Below are 22,528 nucleotides of genomic sequence, written 5' to 3'. Positions count from 1 at the left end.
CAAATTTAGTTTTGTGAGCTGTGCCTGGCACAAAGGACACATTTTAAAATGTGTTGAATAGATACATGGTAATTTCCAGATCTTAATTATGTTTCTTCTTGGAATATCTCCTCTTATGGCAGGGTGTTAAAATGTGATGGGTGTGTCCAGATAGAGCACAGGCCTTCAGTGCAGCCGGTTCTCTCACCTGCAGTGTACGGAAACTGGCCTGCCTCTCACTCTCTCATAAATACTTTTTTTTTTGCCTCCAAGGTTATCACTGGGCCTTGGTACCATTGCTCCCAGTGGCTATTTTTTCCATTTTGGGGGGTAGGACAGAGAAATTGAGAGGGGGATGTGCAAACACTGAAGGTCAGGATGCAGTACAGTGATAGAGCCCATACTTTGCATGAGGCCCTGGAGATGGCTTGACATGGAAAAAATAAACAATTTTTAAAAGACTGAAAATCGCTCACATGAAAGAGCTCATGTGTGTCGTGTACACACACACACTTTAATCATATGCAAGGACCCAGGACTAAACCCCCAGCCACCACATGGCAGGACCATTCATAGGAACGTAAAGCTTCCTGAGTGCTGCAGTAACTATAATACCTGCTGTGAAGTGTGCATAAGTGCCATAATACAGTGGTTATTACTTCAGTTGGTCAGGAGGAGATAAAGCTTACTTGGGAGGAAAGTGTTTGAACTGAGGTCTTAGGGTAAGATTTGAACACACACACTCGAAAGGCATTCTAGGATTTAGGAGAAGTAAAAACTTAAGCAAAAGTGTGAATTTACTAAGTACAAGAAACAGTGATTAATTCTTTTTAGCCAGAAGGCAGACAAGTAAAGAACTGTGGGCTTGGGAGATTGCATAATGGTTATGCAAAGACTTTCATGCTAAAGCCACCAGAAGTTCCAGATTCAACCCACAGGCTGGGAATATACATCGACTTGCCAACACCCATGTTCAGCGAGGAAGCAATTACAGAAGCCAGACCTCCCACCTTCTGCACCGCATAATGACTCTGGATCCATACTCCTAGAGGGATAAAGAGTATGAAAGCTATTGGGAGGGGATGGATATGGAACTCTGGTGGTGGGAATTGTGTAAGTTGTACCCCTCCTATCCTATGGGTTTTGTCAGTGTTTTCTTTTTAGAAATAATTTTTTAAAAGGGGAAAAAAAGAGAAGAAAGAAAGGGGAGGAGAAGAAGGAAGAAGTAGCAACAGCAGCAGTGAAGGGTGAAAGAAAAAAAAAAAAAGCTAGTTCAGAATTCAAATGTGGAGAACTTTAAATGTTCGGTTGACAACACAAAATAAGCCTGTTTCTGACCAGGAAGTAATCAGTATGTACCTTGATAATTAACCTAGAGCTTATGAATAAAGACTTCACCTGGAGAAAAACTGGAATCAAGAAGCCTATTGAAAATACTTTAAAAAAAATATATAGAATCCAAGTAGTTCGGACAAATGGAGTAACAACAGCAATAAAAGATGGGGAGACATAGCATAGTTTATGAACGTAAAAAAGATTAGCAATTGGTTGAAAGGATTTGAGGCTTAAAAAAGGACAGAGTAGGCAATGGTGGCTGAGTTTTTAAAACCTGAATAGCCTAATAGAAAACTAGAACTTCTCTGAGTGGAAAAAGCATGCTTGAAAGGAATTTCAAATATATTGCATTTGACAATAGGCATTTTTAAAAATATTTATTCCCTTTTTGTTGCCCTTTTTTATTGTTGTAGTTATTGTTATTGATGTCATTGTTGTTGGATAGGACAGAGAAATGGATAGAAAAGGGAAAGACAGAGGGGGAGAAAAATAGACACCTGCAGACCTGTTTCACTGCTTGTGAAGTGACTTCCCTGCAGTTGGGAAACCAGGGGCTGGAACCAGAATCCTTAGAATGGTCCTTGCGCTTTGCACTACCTGCGCTTAACCTGCTGCACTACCGCCCAACTCCCAACAATAGGCATTATTGAGGACTGCTCTTGACCTGTAAGTAACTTCTACATAAAAATGATCAACCATATCATGAGTTTGGGGAGAGGGCTCAGGATAAGAGAAGTTGAACATGAATATGGCTCTGGGAAAGATTTTTTTGAGGTCTTTGAAAGTCAAGAGGCAAACGAAGTAGGAAAAGATTTTCGTCCAGGAAGAAGAAAAAAATTTAAAAAATGTAATCCATTGAAATGCAGAGAAGTTAGTTTGTATCTTCTTGTGGTTCCAAATATTCATGGATTGAAGTAGCTGAAACGAAGTGAACTAAGAGGCTCAAAAGAAAAAAAAATTGTAAAAATAAAAATTAAATTTTGAGTAAACTTTGAAAAGTGTGTTACAGTCTATGGCCATGCCACCCTGAACACGTCCAATCTCGTCTGCTCTCCTGAAAATTATGTGTTAACTCTTTTAAAATAATCAGCCACCTCTCCTTGCAACAGGCATCAAAGAAAAGGTTGGTTCCTGTGGCCCTACCAGTATCCCTTTTTGAATACTGAACTGTTCACTGAATCATTGAGCTGTCTCATTAACTTCCTAACATTGTTAGAATATTTACAGCTAGGATCAGCTTAACCAGATTTGCATAAATGAGACTGCACGTGGTAAGTTAAATATTGCACGTACCCGCACACACAACACATACAGACACACACACATACTGGAGCAAAGTCTGGGGGGGTGGGGAACATTCTTCCAAAAGTTGAGATCTTGAATCCTACTGATCCCAAAGTATTCCCTGTATCTGTTTATAATGTAAAGAGAGTATGTACCGGCATTTCTACTGCTTTTCACATTCTCTTTTCAGTCGTATTTAGTGTGTTTGTTCCTAAAAATTGCACTTCTAGGGCACCAGGTGGCAGCGCAACCGGTTAAGCGCACATATATAAGCAGCTCAAGGACCTGCTTAGGGATCCAGGTTCCAATCCCCACCTGCAGGGGGGCCGCTTTACAAGCAGTGAAGCAGGTCTGCAGGTGTCTTTCTCTTCCTCTCTCTGTCTACCCCTCTCTTGATTTCTCTCTGTCCTATCCAACAACAATAACAAAAACAAGTGCAACAAAATGGGAAAAATAGTCTCCAGGATTCGTAGCACCAAGCCCCAGCGATAACCCTGGAGGCAAAAAAAAAAAAGAAAGAAAGAAAAGTTTCTATGCACAACACAGAAACAAGTTTCCTTGTATTACCAGAAGTCTTCAAACAACACTCTCCTAGTTTTCAATACAATGCACTTTCGTGGAATCCTTCCCTCCACCCCCAATCTTCTGTCACAATTCCTCAGCTCCTTGCAAGGAAGGATCCCTTCTCCCTCCCTTCCTGAGAGCCACCCCCACCCCCACCCCCACCCCTACCCCCACCCCGCCAAACCGATATTCCTGGGCTTCATTCTTGACCAAGCACCTGTGTCTCCACCCTCAGATTGCAACCTCAGAGCCTAACCTCCCTTCTGTTACCGAGGCGGGGGGGGGGGGGGGGCGCTGGGAGAGGCGGCTCAAAAGGTCCTGCTTAGAATAGGGTGTGGCGGGGTGCGAGGTTCCTAAAGTCCCCCCACACGAGGGCAGGGTTGCAGGAGAAAAGGGCCCGGTGGGCGTGGGCCTGGAGCGCACATTCGTGCCACCTCCGCCAGCCTCCCCCGGTTGCTCCCGCCTGTCCCCACCCCCGGAGGGGGCGTTGGTACATTCCTGCGGACTCCGGGAGCTTAAGAAGCGCGCCAGCCCGCGAGCCCCGCAGGGCAGAGCTTGAGCCGCTTCTCCCGGGGACCAGAGCGCGCGCGCGGCCCGGCCAAGCAGGTCTCTTCGCGCCGCAGCGCCGCGCGCGTCCCGGGCTCTCCGGCTCTCGGGTCTCGGGTTTCGGGTCTCGCGCGCGCTAGCGGAGCTGCGCAGCCGGCGGCCGGGCTCCCCCTCGCGGCTCCTGCGTCCGCCCCGCAGTAGCCCCGCAGCAGCCCTCGGCGATGGAGCAGACCGCCTTGCTCAAGCCGCGCACGCTGGCCGAGCTGATCCGCGTCCTGCACCAGCTCTTCGCGGGCGAGGAGGTGAATGTGGAGGAGGTGCAGGCCGTCCTGGAAGCCTACGAGAGCGACCCCGCCGAGTGGGCGCTCTACGCCAAGTTCGACCAGTACAGGTGAGCGCGCACCAGCCCTGCAACGCACGCACGCCCGCATCTCCGGGCTCGGGCCTCTTCGAGGCTCAAGGAGAGACCGGGAGGGTGGGGGGTCTGCACCGGTGATGGGGGCTTGGAGGGAGGACCTGGGGGCGGGGGCTGGGAAGGGGAGACCTGGGTCCCGGAGGATCGGGGCGCCCTGTGCTCCCACCCTGCGCCCCATGCGCGCAGTCGGTACCTGGGCGCGGCGCCTCCTTGCTCGCGGACGCCCCGCGCTTCGAGCCGAAGGTGAGTTCTGCTGGCCGGCTTCCCTGAAGGAGGCCACCGTGCAGCTGCTAAGTTTTCTGCCCAGTTTCAAAACCACATCCTTCCTCCCTCTGTTCCCTGGTCCGGGAGCTATGCCTTCCTTGAGCGAGGCCTTTCTACACAGCGCTCCGAGAGGCCCCTGGGGACCTGGTGGCCCCAATGCATCAGGGTCCTCCCTATTACTCCCGCGCTGTGAGTAACCACCCGGCTGCACTAACTGGGGGCTTCCAGGAGACACTCACACCAGCCCTCACGACTCACGACGTAGGGGAGCTGCTGGCTGGTGCAATTGCCCGAAGCTAGTTCTCTCTCTCTCTCCTCTTGGTCAGTGATCATGGTATCTGCCTGCTGGCTTTTTTTTCTTTTCCTCTAACATAAAACAACATCTTGGGGTCGTCCACGTCTCTCCTTTATGCTGCCCCCTTCCAAACCGATTTAATTTCCAGGGCTGCAGGGTTCTGCTGGGTCCCATTGTCATTTTTACTGGTTCTGTTCAGAGCTCGAGCTCCTTCAGTCCCCAGGCCTCTTGTTCTCTTTGTCTTTCCTCCTGCCGATCTGGCATGACAGTTACTAGACCGCTGCTGTTAACAGAGGTGCGCTGCTACGGAGAGATGCCCTGTAGGCTGTGAGTCAGTAAGAAAAGAATCCAACAAGGCTGTAGGGCAAGTATACAATTTTATCATCATTAGAGAGAGAGAGGTTTAGTCCCAGGATGGCAGGCAACCAGAAAGATGGTTGATTGGGTTTATGGTACGGAGATAGCTGAAAGAGAAAGTACCATTTTCCTTGGGACTCGTTTCTGTTAGTCACCTGGTGGGTTTGGCCATATTTTATTGCAATGACTGGTTGGTTAATAGTTTATTTTGTTGAGAGAGAGAGTAAGAGAGAGAGAGAGAGAGAGGTGTTCATTCACATGAGAGAGAGGAAGAGAACAAAACAATAGTGCCACTCTGAGACTTTGCACCATGATGGGACTGAGAGCCTTGGGTATGCAAGTTTCAGGTGCTGCTTTTATTATTATTATTATTATTATTATTATTATTTATAGAAATGGAGAAAGCAGATGGTTTGGTCTGAGAGAGAGCATGAGAGAAATCAAAATTTCCTTCAAGGTGATAGAGGCTGGGCCAAATCTGGTGCTGCTGTTTTCATTGTACTTTAGAGTTTGACATAAAGTTAAACCTATGTACGTTGCTATTTTCAGGCTAGAGAGAATTCGTCGAGTGGGGCACCTACCTGCCTTGCCATGCACTGCCCTGGTTTGAGCCCCAGGCTCCACGTGCAAATGCTACCATGGCTCTGGTGTGGTTCTCCTTCTCTTTCTGTCTCCATCTCTGTCTCTACAAATCAAAAGGATGGTCCAGCGTGGTGAAATCATGTATGTGCTAGGCCCTGGGTCCACCAAAATAAACAAAATTTTGAATCCTATCTTCTCCACTTGCCAGATGTGTCTAGAATATTCCTTTGGTTCCTGTAAACCCACTTTGTGGCAGGGTTCTTCTGTACCTACCAGGAAATCCAGCAGTGTCTCATTCTTTTTTTTTTTTTTTTTGACCCTAGGTGGTAGACAATAAAGTAAAGGTTGGATTTCCTGCACAAGGTTTTAACTTCTGTCAAACAGGATCCTCGAATCAAGTTAGCATTAATCCTCCAGAGTCCAGACTCTAAACCCCAGCAAAATTCCCCATAAACAGGGGCCAAGTGGTGGCACAACTGGTTAAACATACATATTGCAATGTACAAGGACCCTGGTTCAAGCCCCTGGTTCCCACCTGTAGGGGGAAAGCTTCATGAGTGGTGAAACGGGGCTACAGGTGTCTCTTCGTATCTCTTCCTTTCTATCTCTTTTGCCTCCAGGGTTATTGCTGGGGCTCAGTGCCTGCACCATGAATCCACTGCTCCTGGAGACCATTTTCCCCCCTTTTGTTGCCCTTGTCGTTGTAGCCTTCTTGTGGTTATTATTGTTATTGTTAATGTCATTTACTGCTGGACAAGACAGAGAGAAATGGAGAGAGGAGGGGAAGACAGAGAGGGGGAGAGAAAGATAGACACCTGCAGACCTGCTTCACTGCCCATAAAGGGACGCCCCTGCAGGTGGAGAGCCAGGGGGCTTGAACCAGGATCCCCATGCGTTTTGCACCACGTGCGCCTAACCCGCAGCACCACCGCCCAACCCCCATGTCTCATTCTTTTTATATAATGTTTATCCATGGCATGTGAGAAAGAAAGTTTCTGTGGAGGCAGAGGAGAGAGAGAGAGACAAGCCAAAGCAACACTCTGGCATGGTGATGGGATTGCACCAGGGATCTCAGGAGATTGGATTTTCATGCCAGGGTCTAGTTTTGAAGTGTGCCACTTGGTCCAGGTTAACTGAGGACTTGCTCTGGGGCCCAGGAGCACTTGTGGTCATTTTCCAACAAGCAATAACTTGTGAACTTTACCATAGCCCTCTGAACTAGCTGCCTGCCTTAGTTGACTGACCCTAGGTGGTAGACAATAAAATAAAGGTTGGATTTCCTGCACAAGGTTTTAACTTCTGTCAAACAGGATCCTCGAATCAAGTTAGCATTAATCCTCCAGAGTCCAGACTCTAAACCCCAGCAAAATTCCCCATAAACAGGGGCCAAGTGGTGGCACAACTGGTTAAACATACATATTACAATGTACAAGGACCCTGGTTCAAGCCCCTGGTCCCCACCTATAGGGGGAAAGCTTCATGAATGGTGAAGCGGGGCTGCAGGTGTCTCTCTGTATCTCTCCTGTTCTATCTCTCCCTCCCCTCTCTGTCTCTATCTAATAATAAATAAGTAAAAATTAAAAGAAAGGGAATAAAGTATTATTTAAAATGCTGTAAACATATTGCCCTTCTGGTGAATTTGCTTCTGCTTTGATTTTATGATTAGCCAAGGAAAGTAATCGACCAGGGTAATGTGTCAAGGTTCTTGATCTTTAGGACTGGGGCATTTTCAGGTGCTTTGAATTTGATTGACCAGCACTGAACCATTTTGAATGCCAGCAACTGATCTGCTTCTTAACTGTTTGAAGAATAACTCATTAGGAAAGTGAGCATAGTTCAGGGTTGGGGGAGTAAGGAGAAGGCACAGAAATCCCATGATAATGATTGCATAGAATAGGTTTCTGGGGGGGAGTTGGGAGGTAGCACAGTGGGTTAAGCGTACATGGCACCAAACCCAAGAACTGCCATAAGGATCCCAGTTCAAGCCCCCGGCTCCCCACTCGCAGGGGAGTCACTTCACAAGCGATGAAGCAGGTCTGCAGGTGTCTCTCTTTCTCTCCCCCTCTCTGTCTTCCCCATCTCTCTCCATTTCTCTCTGTCCTATCCAACAACAATGACATCAGTAACAACAATAATAACTACAACAATGAAAAATCAAGGGCAGCAAAAGGGAATAAGTAAATAGATATTAAAAAAAGAATAGTTTCTGGGGTGGGAGGCAGGTGGTGGTACACCTGGTAAAGCATGCATGGTACAATGTGCAAGGCTCAAACCCTTTTTTTGTTTGTTTTCCAGAGTACAGTTCAGCTTTGGCTGATGGTAGTACAGGGGGAATTGAACTTAGGACCTTTGGTGGCTCAGACATAGAAATCTTTTGCATAATCATTATGCTATGGTCCCCCCTCCTCCTCATCCCCCATCTGTTTCCACCTCTTTCTGGAAAAGCCCAGACTGGTGAAGCTCTGGTGACTAAAAAAAAAAAAAAGTCAGTAAAATAAAATAAAGTAAAATAAAATAAAATAAAATAAAATAAAATAAAATGGTCTAGCTAATTAAGTGGCCCGGGACTGGAGAGAGGAGAGCAGTGAAGGGGCTTGAAAGATTTAAGTGAGTTGATGACCTTATGAACAAAGTACCTTTAAAAACAACAGGATAGAGAATGGGAAAGCTATCAGGAGAGGGGATGGGATATGGAGATCGGGTGGTGGGAATTGTGTGGAATTGTACCCTCCCCCCCCCCCCCATCCTACGGTTTTGTTAATGTCTCCTTTCTTAAATAAAAAAAATGAAGAAAAAAAAACAGTCTTAGGTGATAGGGGAGAATAATGGTCATGCCTGAGGCCTCAGAGCTGAACAGTGCTCTGGCTAAGAAAGAAATTAATTAAATTAAAAAATTAGATGGCAGTGTAGGTGAGGTGATATGCAGAAGACTTTCTTTGTCTTGGAGTCTCTAATGTCCCTGGCACCACCATAAGACTGAACTGACATTGTAAATGAATGTCCTACACATCAAACTTAACGAATTAAAGGTTGACAGTTGTCCTTGCTGGGCCAAGATAATCTTTACAGTTGATTCTTTTTCTTTCCCAGATGGTCTGTCTAATTATGGTTGATTTGATTTGGTGGTTGTTACTGCCAATTACTTATTTCTCCTCTCTTCCTAATTTAATGTTAATTACTTCCCTGAAGTAGATTCCTTTGTTCTGGCCCTTAGGCCTCTTCTCCCTATTTGTGAAGGAATTTTCAACTTCTCATTGCAACTGTGTTTTGTTTGATCCAGTTGGCATCTGAGCTAAGGGGAAGATTGGTACAGCTATATATTGTAACTTTGTTTCTCACATTCTGCTTTGGCTACAAAGATGGGGGAAACAACAGCAATAGAACAGTACTGCATTTTGCAATTACCTTCTGTGAGAAAGTTTTTCTTTTACATCACTTTTGAGACTGTGACATGGAAAACCAAGGATTTTTCTTTTTGTTTTAATCTATTGTCTTTTCTATGCCATAGACAATGATCTAAAAATTGTAAATGTCCACAATGAACTGCTCGTCAAATATTCTGCACTTGTGCTAGATTTCTAAAAATTCTGTAAGTCAGTGTTACAGCTAATACATTGTTGCTTAGAGGTAAAGATATTAATATGTGTAAATGAGTGATACTTGATAACATTTATATTTTCCAGTGCTAGTTTCATCGACCAAACTCAGGCTTTGAACACTGTTCTCTTTCAGGTACACCCGAAATCTTGTGGATCAAGGAAATGGAAAATTTAATCTGATGATTCTATGTTGGGGTGAAGGACATGGCAGGTAATATACAATTGTTTATCCATAAATATTTTGAAGAGTAGCTATTCCAGCATAGGAAAGTATAGTGCCAAGTTGGCCACAAGTCTGGCAAGTACTACCATACCTCATTTTGTAATAATTGCTCACCAAGTCCCCTTATCCCAACAAAAATCTAGCATGAAGGGGTTAAACTTATCTCATATATATCAAAGCCACCACCACACCCCGCCCCCATGAGTAATTAATCACTAGAGGTAAATAACCAACTTAAAAATCCAGTCTTGGGGCCAGGCGGTGGTGCCCCTAGCTGAGTGTACATGTCACAGTGTGCAAGGATCCAGGTTCAAACCCCTGGCCCCCACCTGCAAGGGGAAAACTTCACAAGTGGTGAAGCAGGGCTGTAGGTGTCTCTCTCTTGCTCTCTCCCTGTCTGTCTCCTTCCCTCTGGATTTCTCTGTCTATATCCAATAATAATAATAATAAAAATATTCAGTCCCCCCCCAACCGTTTCCCAGGGAGTTAAACTTTATTTGGCTTTGCACTCACACTTGACTTTTGTGATGCTTTGAATCTTGTAAACTGCTATGGGACCAAAACCACCAGATTTGTAATTACAAAAGCAATTCACAAATTGAGGGCAATTCTTTGTTTCTTCAAGGTCATTATTTACTTTCCATATATGAAGAAGCCAAATACCCATTCTTGGAAACTTGGTTTCTTTCATTGTCTCGAGTTTACTTGTTTGTAAGTCTTATTAACAAGTGAATACTGTTCTCTCTTTAAACAGCCGGTTCCTTATCGGATCTTTGAGAATGGAAAAAAACAATTCAGGTCCACTTTTGATGGGAAAAAGGGAACATGACTTTAAAAGATTTTGGAAAGTTGTGTTTATTTTCTCATGTGGAGTTGATTTTCATTTATTCTCAGTAGTAGTTTGAAAGTAGTTTACAAGTCCTTAGCCGGACTCTGCATTTTAAAAAGTTCTTTCTCTTGTTTTTTTTTCTAAGGATTTTATTTATTTTGTTCATATAGTTTATGTTATACATTAATTGGACAGAGACAGAGAGAAACTGAGATGGGAGGGGGAGGTAGGGAGAGAGAAAGAGAGAGGCCTGCAGCACTGTTTAACTACTCATGAAGCTTCACCACACAGGTACTTAAATCTAGTTCTCCCATGTGGTCACATGGGCACTCAACCAAGTGCACCACCACTCAGCCCTGAGAAGTTCCTACAGTATATAATAATATGTATTAGTAGAACCCAACATCTGAGATAAATGCTAGTAACATAGATTTTTTTTTCTTTTTTCTTTTTTCTTTTTTTTTGCCTCTAGGGTTATCACTGGAGCTTGGTGCCTGCACTATGAATCCACTGCTCCTGGAGGCCATTTTTCCCCAATTTTATTATTATTATTTTCTATTTATTTATTTATTATTCATTTATTCTTTTTTGTTGCCCTTGTTTTTTTTATTGTTGTAGTTATTATTGTTGTTGTTGTTGATATCATTGTTGTTGGATAGGACAGAGAAATGGAGAGGGGAGGGGAAGACAGAGAGGGAGAGAGAAAGGTAGACACTTGCAGACCTGCTTCACCATGCGACTCCCCTGCAGGTGGGGAGCCAGAAGCTTGAACCAGGATCCTTAGCCCAGTCCTTGCACTTGGTGCCATGTGTGCTTAACACGCTGCACTACTGCCCAACTCCCTTATTATTATTTTCTAACTGCCACCAGGGTTAGTGCTGGGGCTCAGTGCCGGCACTGCAAGTCCACTATTTCTGGCAACCATTTTTTCTTTCTGTTTTTAATAGATAGGACGGAGAGAAATTGAGAGGGAAGGATGGGAGAGAGAAAGAGAGACGCCTGCTTCACCACTCCTGTAGCTTCCCCCCTGTAAATGGGGAATGGAGGTTTGAACGCTGTTCCTTTTCACATGCTAATGTGTGCCCTTAACTAGGTATACCACTGCCTCACCCTCAGCACAATTATTATTGGTGATTATCTCTAGCCGTCCTAAAACTTCCCTAACATAGTTATAAAATCAAGTTTAAACACAGCTTAATTGAACTGTTAAAAGCTTTATCTTGGAGTAGAAAAAAAAGTTTCTTTGTGGGAGTCGGGCGGTCACGCAGCGGGTTAAGCACAGGTGGCGCAAAGCGCAAGGACCAGCGTAAGGATCCCAGTTCGAGCCCCTGGCTCCCCAATAAAAAAACAAGGGCAACAAAAGGGAATAAATAAATAAATAAATATTTTTAGAAAAAATGTTCCTCTGTGTGTTGTTGTTATCGAAGTAGTAGTATGAAGTCTAAAAAATTTAACTATTCTGGGGAGTTGGTTGATAGCGCAGCAGGTTAAGCACAGGTGGTGCAAAGCGCAAGGACTGGCATAAGGATCCCAGTTCGAGCCCCTAGCTCCCACCTGTAGGGGAGTTGCTTCGCAGGCAGTGAATCAGGTCTGTAGGTGTGTCCCCCCCCCCCCCCCCGTCTTTCCCTCCTCTCTCCATTTCTCTCTGCCCTATCTAACAACAACAACATCAGTAACAACAACAATAACTACTACAACAACAAAGGGGGGCAACAAAAAGGGAAAATAAATATTAAAAAATTTACTGTTCTGTAGTTGTTCATATCAAAGTGAATCCCTTCTATCCATTTGAGATTGAGGATGTTTTTTGACTTTGCCCTGTAGAACCTTGGATTACAAACTGATGGTATTTTGAAACTCAGTGTAAATTAATTTGGACCTGGGAGCAAAGATCCCAAGTCTCCAAATTGGGAGTTATAAAGGCAGTTCACAAATGCAGATAATTTCTGTTCACTTCAAAATAGAGCTTGGAGGCAGACTTAGCTGCACATCTGGGTACTGGACCATCTACTGAGTTCGTTGTCCTCTTGTGTATATGTAGCAGCATCCATGACCACACAGACTCCCACTGCTTTCTGAAGATGCTGCAGGGAAATCTGAAGGAGACATTATTTGCCTGGCCTGACAAAAAATCCAATGAGATGACCAAGAAGTCTGAAAGGATCTTGAGGGAAAACCAGTGTGCCTACATCAATGGTAACATCTCATACCCCTTTCTAAATATATGTATATATCATTCTTTTAAGACTATTTTTAAAAGTGTGTTTATTTTGATGGGACAGAGAGAAATTGAGAGAGGAAGGGGTGAGAGGGAGAGAGATCCAAAGAGATCTGCAGCACTGCTTGTGAAACTTCTCCTGTTCTGGTGGGGAGTGGGGATTCGAACCTGAGTCCTTGAGCATATGTGTGTACACAATTGGGTGCACCATCACTGGCCTATGATACACTCCCTTTCCTTCTTTTCTCTTTTTTTAAAAAATTTTTTATTTTTCACCAGAACACTGCTCAGCTCTGGCTTATAGTGGAGCAGGGAACTGAACCTGGGACCTTTGATGGCTCAGGCATGAAAGGCTTTTTGCATAACCATTATGCTATCTCTCAGCCCCCATAATACCCTCTTCTAAAGGCAAGTGGAGGTTTGGTGTTTTTCCCATCTTAAATATTAGTTTCTTGGGAGTCGGGCTGTAGCGCAGCGGGTTAAGCGCAGGTGGCGCAAAGCACAAGGACCGGCATAAGGATCCCGGTTCAAACCCCGGCTCCCCACCTGGAGGGGAGTCGCTTCACAGGTGGTGAAGCAGGTCTGCAGGTGTCTGTCTTTCTCTTCTCCTCTCTGTCTTCCCCTCCTCTCTCCATTTCTCTCTGTCCTATCCAACAATGACAACAACAATAATAACTACAAAAATAAAACAACAAGGTCAACAAAAGGGAATAAATAAATAAAATAAATATTTAAAAATAAAGAAGGAAATATTAGTTTCTTACACATGTGCAGTTGAGCTTGAATCATGGAGGCATGGTTTCAAATACTTGAGAAATGACGTAAAAGCAGTGGGACTTGGATATATATATGTTGTTTTTTTTTTTAAGTCTCAGCATCTGGGTTGGAAACACTTATTAAAAACACATGCTTGCAGATGAGCATCCCAGGGAAAGTGATTTACCTGCCAAGTCTTAGAACATTAGAATATTAGAATACAATATGAATTTATGTAAGTAGGTTCATGTAATAAGTGAGATCAAAATAGAAATGTTAGCCTTGATGTTAGGAAATGTTTGCTCTGGAAATGAAAAGGAATGCTATCTAATTCCTGTTCTTCTATAATTCACATAACACACAAGAGTATTTTTAGGGTAAATTTATGAAGCATATTAATATCTTAAGCGTGACTTCATTCTTTCCCCTAAATGCTCTATGAGAGAGCCAAAAGCTTTTCAGGAAAGGGAGTGATTAATGTTTTTGTCCCTAAAAGGGGATACTTACAAATATTTATCAGGTAAATTTTATTCCCCACTTAGATAATATTGCCAGTACATAGAAAGATGATATAATATGGGTTGTCAGAAAAGTGATGTATTTTTTCAAGGCAAAAATGTGTCATGACTTTTCTAAGTGCCCAATAGTATATAATTGTGTGTGTGTGTGGGGGGGTAGTATAATGGTTATCCAAAGCACTTCCATAGTTGAGGCTCATAAGTCCTAAATTCAACCCTCAGTACCACCATAAGCCAGAGCTGAGCATTCCTCTGGTAAAACATGGGATATATATAGTTTTTATGTTTTTCTCCCCTTTTATTGGGGGATTAATGGTTGATAGTAAATATAGCTTTTGATACATGGATAAAATTTCTCAGTTTTCTGCAAAACACTCTCACCCCCAGCCTAGTTCCTCCTCCACCATCAGGGATCAGGACCTACCTGAAAGCCCATCCTCTCCCCAGAGTCCTTTACTTTTTTTTTTTTTTTTTTTAAACCAGAGCACTGCTCAGCTCTGGTATATAATGGTACGAGGGATTGAACCTGGGACTTTGGAGCCACAGGTATGAGAATCTCTTTGCATAACCATTATGCTGTCTACCCCTGTTCTCCCTAGAGAACTGTGGTACAATAGGTTACTCAGCTTTTAAGTGGCAGCAGCCAGGATTTGAACCCAAGCAGCATAATTTCAAGACCAACCTGGAACATCACTGGGATGTTATTCTACTTTGAGAATATGAAATATTGGGGCCAGAACCATGACTGAAACCAGATTCAATAACTGGTATCACGTGAGAGTGCCACAGCTTCAGGGAAAACTCCACTACTGTATCATCTCTTTCTCTGCCTGTCCGTCTCTCTCTGTGTGTCTACCTAAAATAGTAAAAGAGTGCAAGTTAATCTGGGATGGTGAAATCATGTATAGCAAAGCCCCAGTACCACAATTAAGTAGTTGAATAAGAAAGAACTCAGACCATTTCCTGGCAAAGCAAGTTATTTCTGATGTCTTAAAGTCCAGTATTGGCCTTGATACTTAGTCTCAACTTGTTTGTTTAGTTTAAGAATGCAATTCAGTAACAAAGGTCAGATTTTAGTGACATTCTACCCCTCCCATACCTCCTACACATGCAAGCACATACATACTCACCTAACACAAAAGTGCTAGTTTTTTAAAAAAATTTTATTTATAAAAAGGAACATTCACAAAACCATAGGATAAGAGGGGTACAACTTCGCACAATTCCCACCACCAGACGTCCGTATCCCATCTCCTCCCCTGATAGCTTTCCTATTCTTTAACCCTCTGGAAGTACGGACCAAAGATCATTGTGGGGTGCAGAAGGTGGAAGGTCTGGCTTTTGAAATTGCTTCCCCGCTGAACATGGGCATTGACAGGTCTATCCATACTCCCACCCTGTCTCTCTGTTTCCCTAGTGGGGAAAAAATGCTAGGTTTTTTAATAGCAGGAAACTCCTATTTGAGGATTGATATATATCACAACAGATTTCCAAGAATAGTCTTATTGTTTGAACCACTCACAATGCAGCCCAAAGCTTTTCAGAACAATAGCTTTCAGCTGGAGTGACCTTCTCTGAGAGATTAGACCTTGAAGGCTAGCTAAGCTTTTGTTAAGATTCTTCAAAACCCAAGGCCACATACAGGAGGTGTCAAGTGAGACAGTGAATGGAGCAAGCCAGGGGTCCCCTGCTATTTAATGGGGCAGCTGGGGATCAAACTTGGTACCCTGTTCTTGGGAGTCCAACACCTTTTCCACTGTACTGGGTCCTGAGCCAAAAATAGCCACACACATTTTCAAACATTTTATTTTTTTTAAGAGACGCAGGAGGAGGGATGGAAAATAAAGGGAAAGAAATAGATTTAAGTGGAGGACTGGGCAGTGACACACCTGGTTAAGCACACATAGTACCAAGCCCAAGGGCCCGCGCGAGGATTCGGGTTCAGTCCTCTGACTCCCCACCTGCAAAGGGAACAACTCACAAGAGATGACGCAGGTCTGCAGGTGTCTCTCTATGTCTCCCTCCTCTCTGTTTTTCTCTTATCCAAAAAAAAAAAAAAAGAAAGAAAGAAAGAAAGAAAGAAAGAAAGAAAGAAAGAAAGAAAAAATGGCCTCCAGGAGTAGTGGATTCGTAGTGCAGGTACTGAGCTCCAGCAATAACCCTGGAGGCAAAAAAAAAAGAAAGACCTTTGCAAACAATGAAGACTCAAGGCATAATCTAGCTTGGGGAAGAAGGGAGACAGAGATGGCAGTCCTAGGAAAGTAAAGTGAGGTTAGGCCTCCAAGAAGAACTGTCTGCGGTCAGCAGAGTTTTATCTGGGAATGACTTGATCTGTTTGATGTTTAGCACCAGGTAGAGGAAGGGAGAACTGTTTGAAACATTAAGTGTTTGAAGCATCCAATATTGCTGTGACTGCAATCCACGTGATGAATATAAGGAGAAAAGGCAAAGACTAAATAATGAAGATGATGATAGTGGGATTTCTAACAGTAGGACTCAGATATAAACCTCAGAACCTCCTGTAAGGGTTGATAGAGTTGTTGAGTGCATATATTACCACACACAAGGACCCAGGTTTGAGCCCCTGCTCCCTACCAGCAGGGCGGAAGCTTCACAAGCCATGAAGCAGGTCTGCAGGTATCTGTCTGTCTTTCTCTCTCCCTCCCTCCCCTCTCTAAATTTCTTCCTGTCCTATCAAGTAAAATAAAAAGGAGGAAAAAAGAAAAGAAAAAGAAAAAATGGCCATTGGGAACAGTGGATTAATAGTGCTACCACCAAGCCCCAGCAATAAACTTGGTGGCAAAGAAAAAAAAAAGTTAGGTGAGTTGTTTTTGTAGGATCTCTGCTTATGGAATTACCCAGCACACTGGATGGTATGTGCACTCTGAATTAGAGAAGCAAATAATTCTCTGTACAAAGGGCAGATATTTCTTAGGAATGTTGAACTTTTGCCCACCCCTGGGTTTTAGCTCATAAGCTATGAAAACAGTTGGCTGTGGGATCAGAAAGGCTTGCAGGAGCTGAAGAGTTAACTCACCAAGTGGGGTACCTGCCTTGCTGGGTATAGTATAGGTTCAAGTCCTAGCAGTACCTCCTCTTTTCTGAGCTCTGGAAACTAACCCTTCCCTAAAGTTATGAGGGAGGGCTTGGCCCTGAGCCCCTCAGGCTATTTTCTGTCCCCAGACTCATGTACACATCCCTGGTCCTCCCCACCCCTGCTGTCCTCCAGTACAGTTCAAAACCCAACCTTTTGCAGTTCAATGTCAATAACTCATAAAAAAAAAAAAAAAAGGATTTGAGATTCCTAAAGTAAATTTGAAACCACTTCTTGTGTTTGGGGGAGGGGGGGCCTCTCAACTTCATTCGTATTTCCAGAAGCAAATCTGTGAAACCATCCCAGAGGTGTAAATTGAGCTATGTACAGGTCTTCACTGCTCATGTAGCTTATCTCATGCAGATGGCGACTGGGGACTTGAACCCAGGTCTTTGTGCATGGTGATAGGTGTTCCACCACCTAGCCCCAGATCTGTGTATCCATTAATGAGTGGGGGGGGGGGGAAGGAGAGGGAGTGGGGGGAGAGGGAGAGGAAGAGGGCCACAACCAGAACATCACTGGCACATACAGTGCCAGGGATCAAACTTGAGGCCTCATGTTTGAGAATCCAATGCTTTCTTCACTGTCCTATAGCCTAGCTTACTGGCTTATTTTTTGACTGACCTCTTGAGTGGTTTAGAAAATAACTTATCTCGTCTCTTCCATCCCAACAGTAAATCTATTTTGAAAGTTTTACATTTTCATTCATGTTTTCTTTTATAAATATTTTATTTATTTATATTTTAATGAGAGGAAAAGAGAGGGGGACCGAGTGGTGGCTCACCTAGTTGAGCGCACATGTCACGGTGCCCAAGGACCCTGGTTTGAGCCCTCAATCCCCACTTCCAGGGGAAAGATTTGAGAGTGATGAAGCAGTACTGCAGGTGTCTCTCTGCCTTTCTCCCTCTTTATTGCCCACTTCCCTCTCAATTTCTGGCTGTCTCTATCTAATAAATAAATAAAAATAAGTTAAAAATGGTTTTTTTATATTTATTTATTCCCTTTTGTGACTCTTGTTTTATTGTTGCATCTGTTATTGTTGTTATTGGTGGTGGTAGTGTTGTATAGGACAGAGAGAAATGGAGAGAGGAGGGGAAGACAGAGAGGGGGAGAGAAAGATAAGACACCAGCAGACCTGCTTCACCACCTGTGAAGCGACTCCCCTGCAGGTGGGGAGCTGGGGCTCGAACCAGGATCCTTAATGCTGATCCTTGTGCTTTGTACCACATGCGCTTAACCCGCTGCTCTACCGCCTGATTCCCTAAAAATGTTTTTAATTTTAAAAAAAAGACAACAGAGCATTACTCATCTCTGGCTTATGGTAGTGCTGGGGATTAAGCCTGGAACCTTGAGCCTTGGGCACAAAAGTTTTGTGTATAACTATTATGCTGTCTCTTCAACCCTCATGGTTTCTTCCCGCCTCCACCCCCTGCCACTGTTCTCTTCATCTCTGAGTTTGGAGGTTTTATTTTTCTTTGTCATTTTAGAGCAAGCATCAAGTCTTTGAGAAAGATCAGAGTACCTATCCATTATTCTCTTTATCTCAAAAAACTCGATTCTAACTCACTTCTATTAATTCTGCATGTGCCAAAATGACTTAACCTTTTAAGGTGACAAGACACAATTTCTGTACCCAGATGTCAACTACACTTTCTGTAAAACATTTATTTTATTTTAATGAGACAGTGAAAGAGAGACTAGAGCACTGCTCAGCTCTGGGTTATGGTGGTGATGGGTATTGAACCTTGGGCCCTGGAGTCTCAGGCATGAAAGTCTTTTGTATAACCATTATGTTGTCTCCCCAGCCCTAAACTTTTTTTTTTTCCTTTGGTGCATGCAGTACCGGGGATCAAACTCAAGACCTTATAGCTTCAAGTCTAGTGCTCAGGCCACTACACAACTTCAGGTCCACTGTCAACTCAGTTTTATCTCTGCTTCCCTCTTGGCTTTCTAGATTCCATTGGCTTACATCGAGTAGAAAACATTAGCCACACAGAGCCTGCTGTGAGCCTTCACTTATACAGTCCGCCTTTTGACACATGCCATGCCTTTGATCAAAGAACAGGGCACAAAAATAAAGTCACCATGACATTCCATAGCAAATTTGGAATGAGGACTCCATTTGTGAGTATAATTTGTCTCTTTCAACATTACATTATAGGCATTGTTTTTTGACATTTTAAGTTTCATTTGGATATCTTATTTTTTAAGCATTCTTGAAGTATGAGACAAACCTTAGCTTGGGAAAAAGGTCTTGCTATGTTGTAGATTTTATCTTGAACTCTGCAGACCATATGTTCATTTTCTAAAAACAACTTAAATTGGATGCAAACTGTATGAGAAACTTAAAAGTATATGCTCATTCCTAAAGAAAAGGCTTACCTTAAGGTAAGAGAGAAGTACGGAGGGAAAGCTATATTAATTTACCTGCTAATATAATATTATAATTACTTAATATAATATAAATATAATTAATATACTATTTATATAATATAATATTAATATAACATGGTGTGCAGCAAAAATAGCTTGCATAAGTGACTTTTGATAAATTCAGATCTTATTCAGATGACATAAGCGAAGAAATATGCCTGCTTTGATTAACTTGCTTTTCCTTTGAATGGCATTACTGTTTAGACCACAGAGAAGTGAGAATAGATTAAGAACATGTGCTCTCTTAAAAGAGAATAAATAAAGATCATAGAGCAGTCCAGTCCACAAACATATGGTCTGGCATTTTTCTTCCTCTGGTAAAGTACACTGGCCACACGGGGGGAGGGTTGAGAGAGGCGGGGGTTTAATCTTTAGCAATTGACGTGTTCAGAGACAGACAGTGCTTACACTCAGAGATAGAAAATGATCTTGGATCTTTAAAAAAAAAAAAAATCAACTGTTGAGAGAAACTAGAAGAGAATTCTCTCAAGTTATTGCTGTGCTCTGTTTGTTATCTTCCTTCTGATTCCTAAGAGATATTCTTATCACAGAAACAAGATAGCTGGGTTCCATTGCCATAGCTGAATCTGCAGGCCCTGCTAACAAAACAGGCTGGCTTAGAATAGGCAGAATATCTCTCAGAAACATTCTCACACAGATTTTTTTTTTCTTTTCTTTTCTTTTCCATTTTCCTACAGACAACTTCAGGATCGCTGGAGAACAACTAAGAAGCTCCAAACCCTCTGAAGTTTTACTTTAAATCCCAGGAAAGTTTTATGTTGAGCAAAAAGACCTCCCACTAGCTTTCTAACTAGTCATTGACTTAAAAAGCCAGCACTTTGATCTATTATTGGAAGGCCAATGCTACCTATAAGTCAATTAAATAAACAAATAATTCCTGCCACCCTTCAGCTCCTGCAGAAGAAAAATTGCACTGAATTAAAAAAAAAAAAAGGCTAGTGATTTTAAAGGCCATTACCAGGCACTTTTATTTGCTTTTATTCTCATTTCTGTTGGTACCAGACGGGGAGCTTCAGTGAAGATTTTCTTTTTGTTTGTTTTTGTCATTTTTTTTTTTTTGGAAGCACTTTTGTCTCTGAACTGTAGTTAGCAATAAAGAGAGACCAGAAACCACAGACATCCAAGGCTTACCTGGTTATGCATAGGGTTACATATAGATATGTCTCTAATATGCTTTATAGCCTCTTCATATTTGAAATTTTTTTTTCAATCTGAGTTTGTATTTTTTTTTTTATGTCTTGACTTTATAAGTTCCTGTTCTCTAAATAACAGATTTCTGTAGGTTAAAGAAACTGATGACACTTTTCCACTTGGCAAATGAGATGGAAGGACAGAGGATTTAGGATAGCACCTGGACCCAAACCCACACTAAAGCAGAAGGGCAAATTCATGTCTAAGGTTTCCCACAGTTGTAGTCAAAGAATTAGTACTGGTCCCCAGTTGCCCAAGAATTTTAATAAAACTAGATTTGAACACAATTTGAAGTTGTCTTTCTGTTTAATAGTAAAGTCGCCTTCAATTCACTGTTTAAGATATAGCCAGAAGTAGTTTTTTTTTTTTTTTTTACAAACCTTCACTTTTTAATTTATCTTTCCAATCAGTTTAAACCCTTGGTGGGTACAGTATCACATGGACTGTGTCCAACAACCTTGGCAGGAAGATGGCCATGGAATTTTACTTCACCTGTACCGCTGTTTCCATGGGCACGAGCCACCTTTCTCCTGATCACTCTGGGGAATCACTGCATTTTTCTTTGCTCTGTACACATGAGCACCACTCTTACCAAGGTGGAATTCAGTTTCATCTTGATTGTGAACGCCATCAATTATTTATTCCCTTTTGTTGCCCTTGTTTTATTGTTGTAGTTATTATTGTTGTTGTAGTTGGTTGTTGGATAGGACAGAGAGAAATGAAGAAAGGAGGGGAAGACAGAGGGGGAGAGAAAGATAGATACCTGCAGACCTGCTTCACCGCTTGTGAAGCAACACCCCTGTAGGTGGGGAGCTGGGGGCTCAAACCGGGATCCTTATGGCGGTCCTTGTGCTTTGCACCACCTATGCTTAACCCGCTGCACTACAGCTCAACTCCCGAACAACATCAATTTTAAGAAGAGCTGTGTGCTCTCTCTGATCCCTGAGAATCCACTTATAGCTAGTAAAAAATGCCTTTGCACCACAGCCTTTCACTCATATATGTAAGTTCACAAGTCTAGCCAACCTTGACTATTTGGCCCCAAAGTTCAATCTGTGGAAGGTTTTTTTTAATGGGGCAGGAGAGAGAGAGAGCTTGCAAGGTAGGTTCAAGCCCTGGCATCACAAAAGAGGTGCTATGGTACTGGAAGAAGTGTCAGTGCTGTAGTCTCTCTCTTTCTCTCTCTCTACCTGGATAGAAATGTGGCCTAAAATGGGTGGTAGCATACTGGGTTAGGCGTGCACACACAAAGCACAAGGGTCCTGGTTCAAGCCTCCAACTCACCACCTACAAAGGGGTGGCTTCACAGGTAGTAAAGCAAGTCTTCAGGTGTCCATCTTTCTCTCCCCCTCTCTATCTTCATCTCCTCTCTCAATTTCTCTCTTTCCTATCCAATAAAAAAAAAAAATGGAAAAAATGGCCACCAGGAACAGTGGATTTGTATTGCAGGCACCAAGCCTCAGTGATAACACTGGAGGCAAAAGAAAGGAAGAGAGAGAGAGGAAAAAAAGAGAAAAGTGGCCCAAAGCAGCGAAATGCATGCAAAAAGTTCAGGCTCCCTCGAAACAAACAACAACAAAAACCCCAATGATGCTATTACAATGGAGGGAATCATTCCAGGGGAGGTATCTCGGCATGCCAGGCTTGTACTCACCACAGGTTTATACAACCCAGCCTAATTATTCTGCATGGTTGGCAGAGATCTGTAACTTTCCAAACACAGGTAAGTGTCAATAGAGCCAAAGCTCTAAGGCCACAGCCAGTCTGATCCCTGTTGTGGCTCAGGAAATATCATTGCAGCTGTAAATCTGTGGACCTTCCCTCAGGGGTGTGAGCCAAGAGAGAACTTAAAGCAAAATAATGCTGATTGGACGCTGGTTCGATGGTAGTAAGTCATGAGAAAAAACTATTCATATTGGTGTCACTAAAGTTGGTAAACAACCCCCCACACACACACACACACTGTTGAATTTGAGTAGCTTTAAAAAAAAAAAATGAAGATTAGTTGGAAGAGACTTAATGGGG

General features: G+C 43.0%; 1 protein-coding gene across 1 annotated transcript; it reads left to right on the top strand.

Annotated features, from left to right (window-relative positions):
- Nucleotides 1-3,588: 3,588 nt before the first annotated feature.
- CDO1 (cysteine dioxygenase type 1) lies at nt 3,589-20,790 on the top strand. The gene is made up of 5 exons (XM_007521965.3): nt 3,589-4,099; nt 9,354-9,431; nt 12,314-12,468; nt 18,813-18,982; nt 19,990-20,790. The coding sequence occupies exons 1-5, from the start codon at nt 3,930-3,932 to the stop codon at nt 20,017-20,019; spliced, it is 603 nt and encodes a 200-aa protein (XP_007522027.1). The 5' UTR covers nt 3,589-3,929; the 3' UTR covers nt 20,020-20,790.
- Nucleotides 20,791-22,528: the final 1,738 nt, after the last annotated feature.

This window comes from Erinaceus europaeus, chromosome 2, assembly GCF_950295315.1.
Source record: "Erinaceus europaeus chromosome 2, mEriEur2.1, whole genome shotgun sequence".
Taxonomy (NCBI): domain Eukaryota; kingdom Metazoa; phylum Chordata; class Mammalia; order Eulipotyphla; family Erinaceidae; genus Erinaceus; species Erinaceus europaeus.
The sequence above is the reverse complement of the archived record's forward strand: the minus strand, read 5'-3'. Positions and strand labels throughout refer to the sequence as shown.

What these genes read in the sequence shown, in the direction of transcription:
- CDO1 (XM_007521965.3), top strand. Translation starts at nt 3,930, where the DNA reads ATGGAGCAGACCGCCTTGCTCAAGCCGCGCACGCTGGCCGAGCTGATC. An exon ending in GCCAAGTTCGACCAGTACAG is followed by an intron (nt 4,100 to 9,353) that starts GTGAGCGCGCAC and finishes GTTCTCTTTCAG; the next exon opens with GTACACCCGAAATCTTGTGG. An exon ending in TTGGAATGAGGACTCCATTT is followed by an intron (nt 18,983 to 19,989) that starts GTGAGTATAATT and finishes ATTTTCCTACAG; the next exon opens with ACAACTTCAGGATCGCTGGA.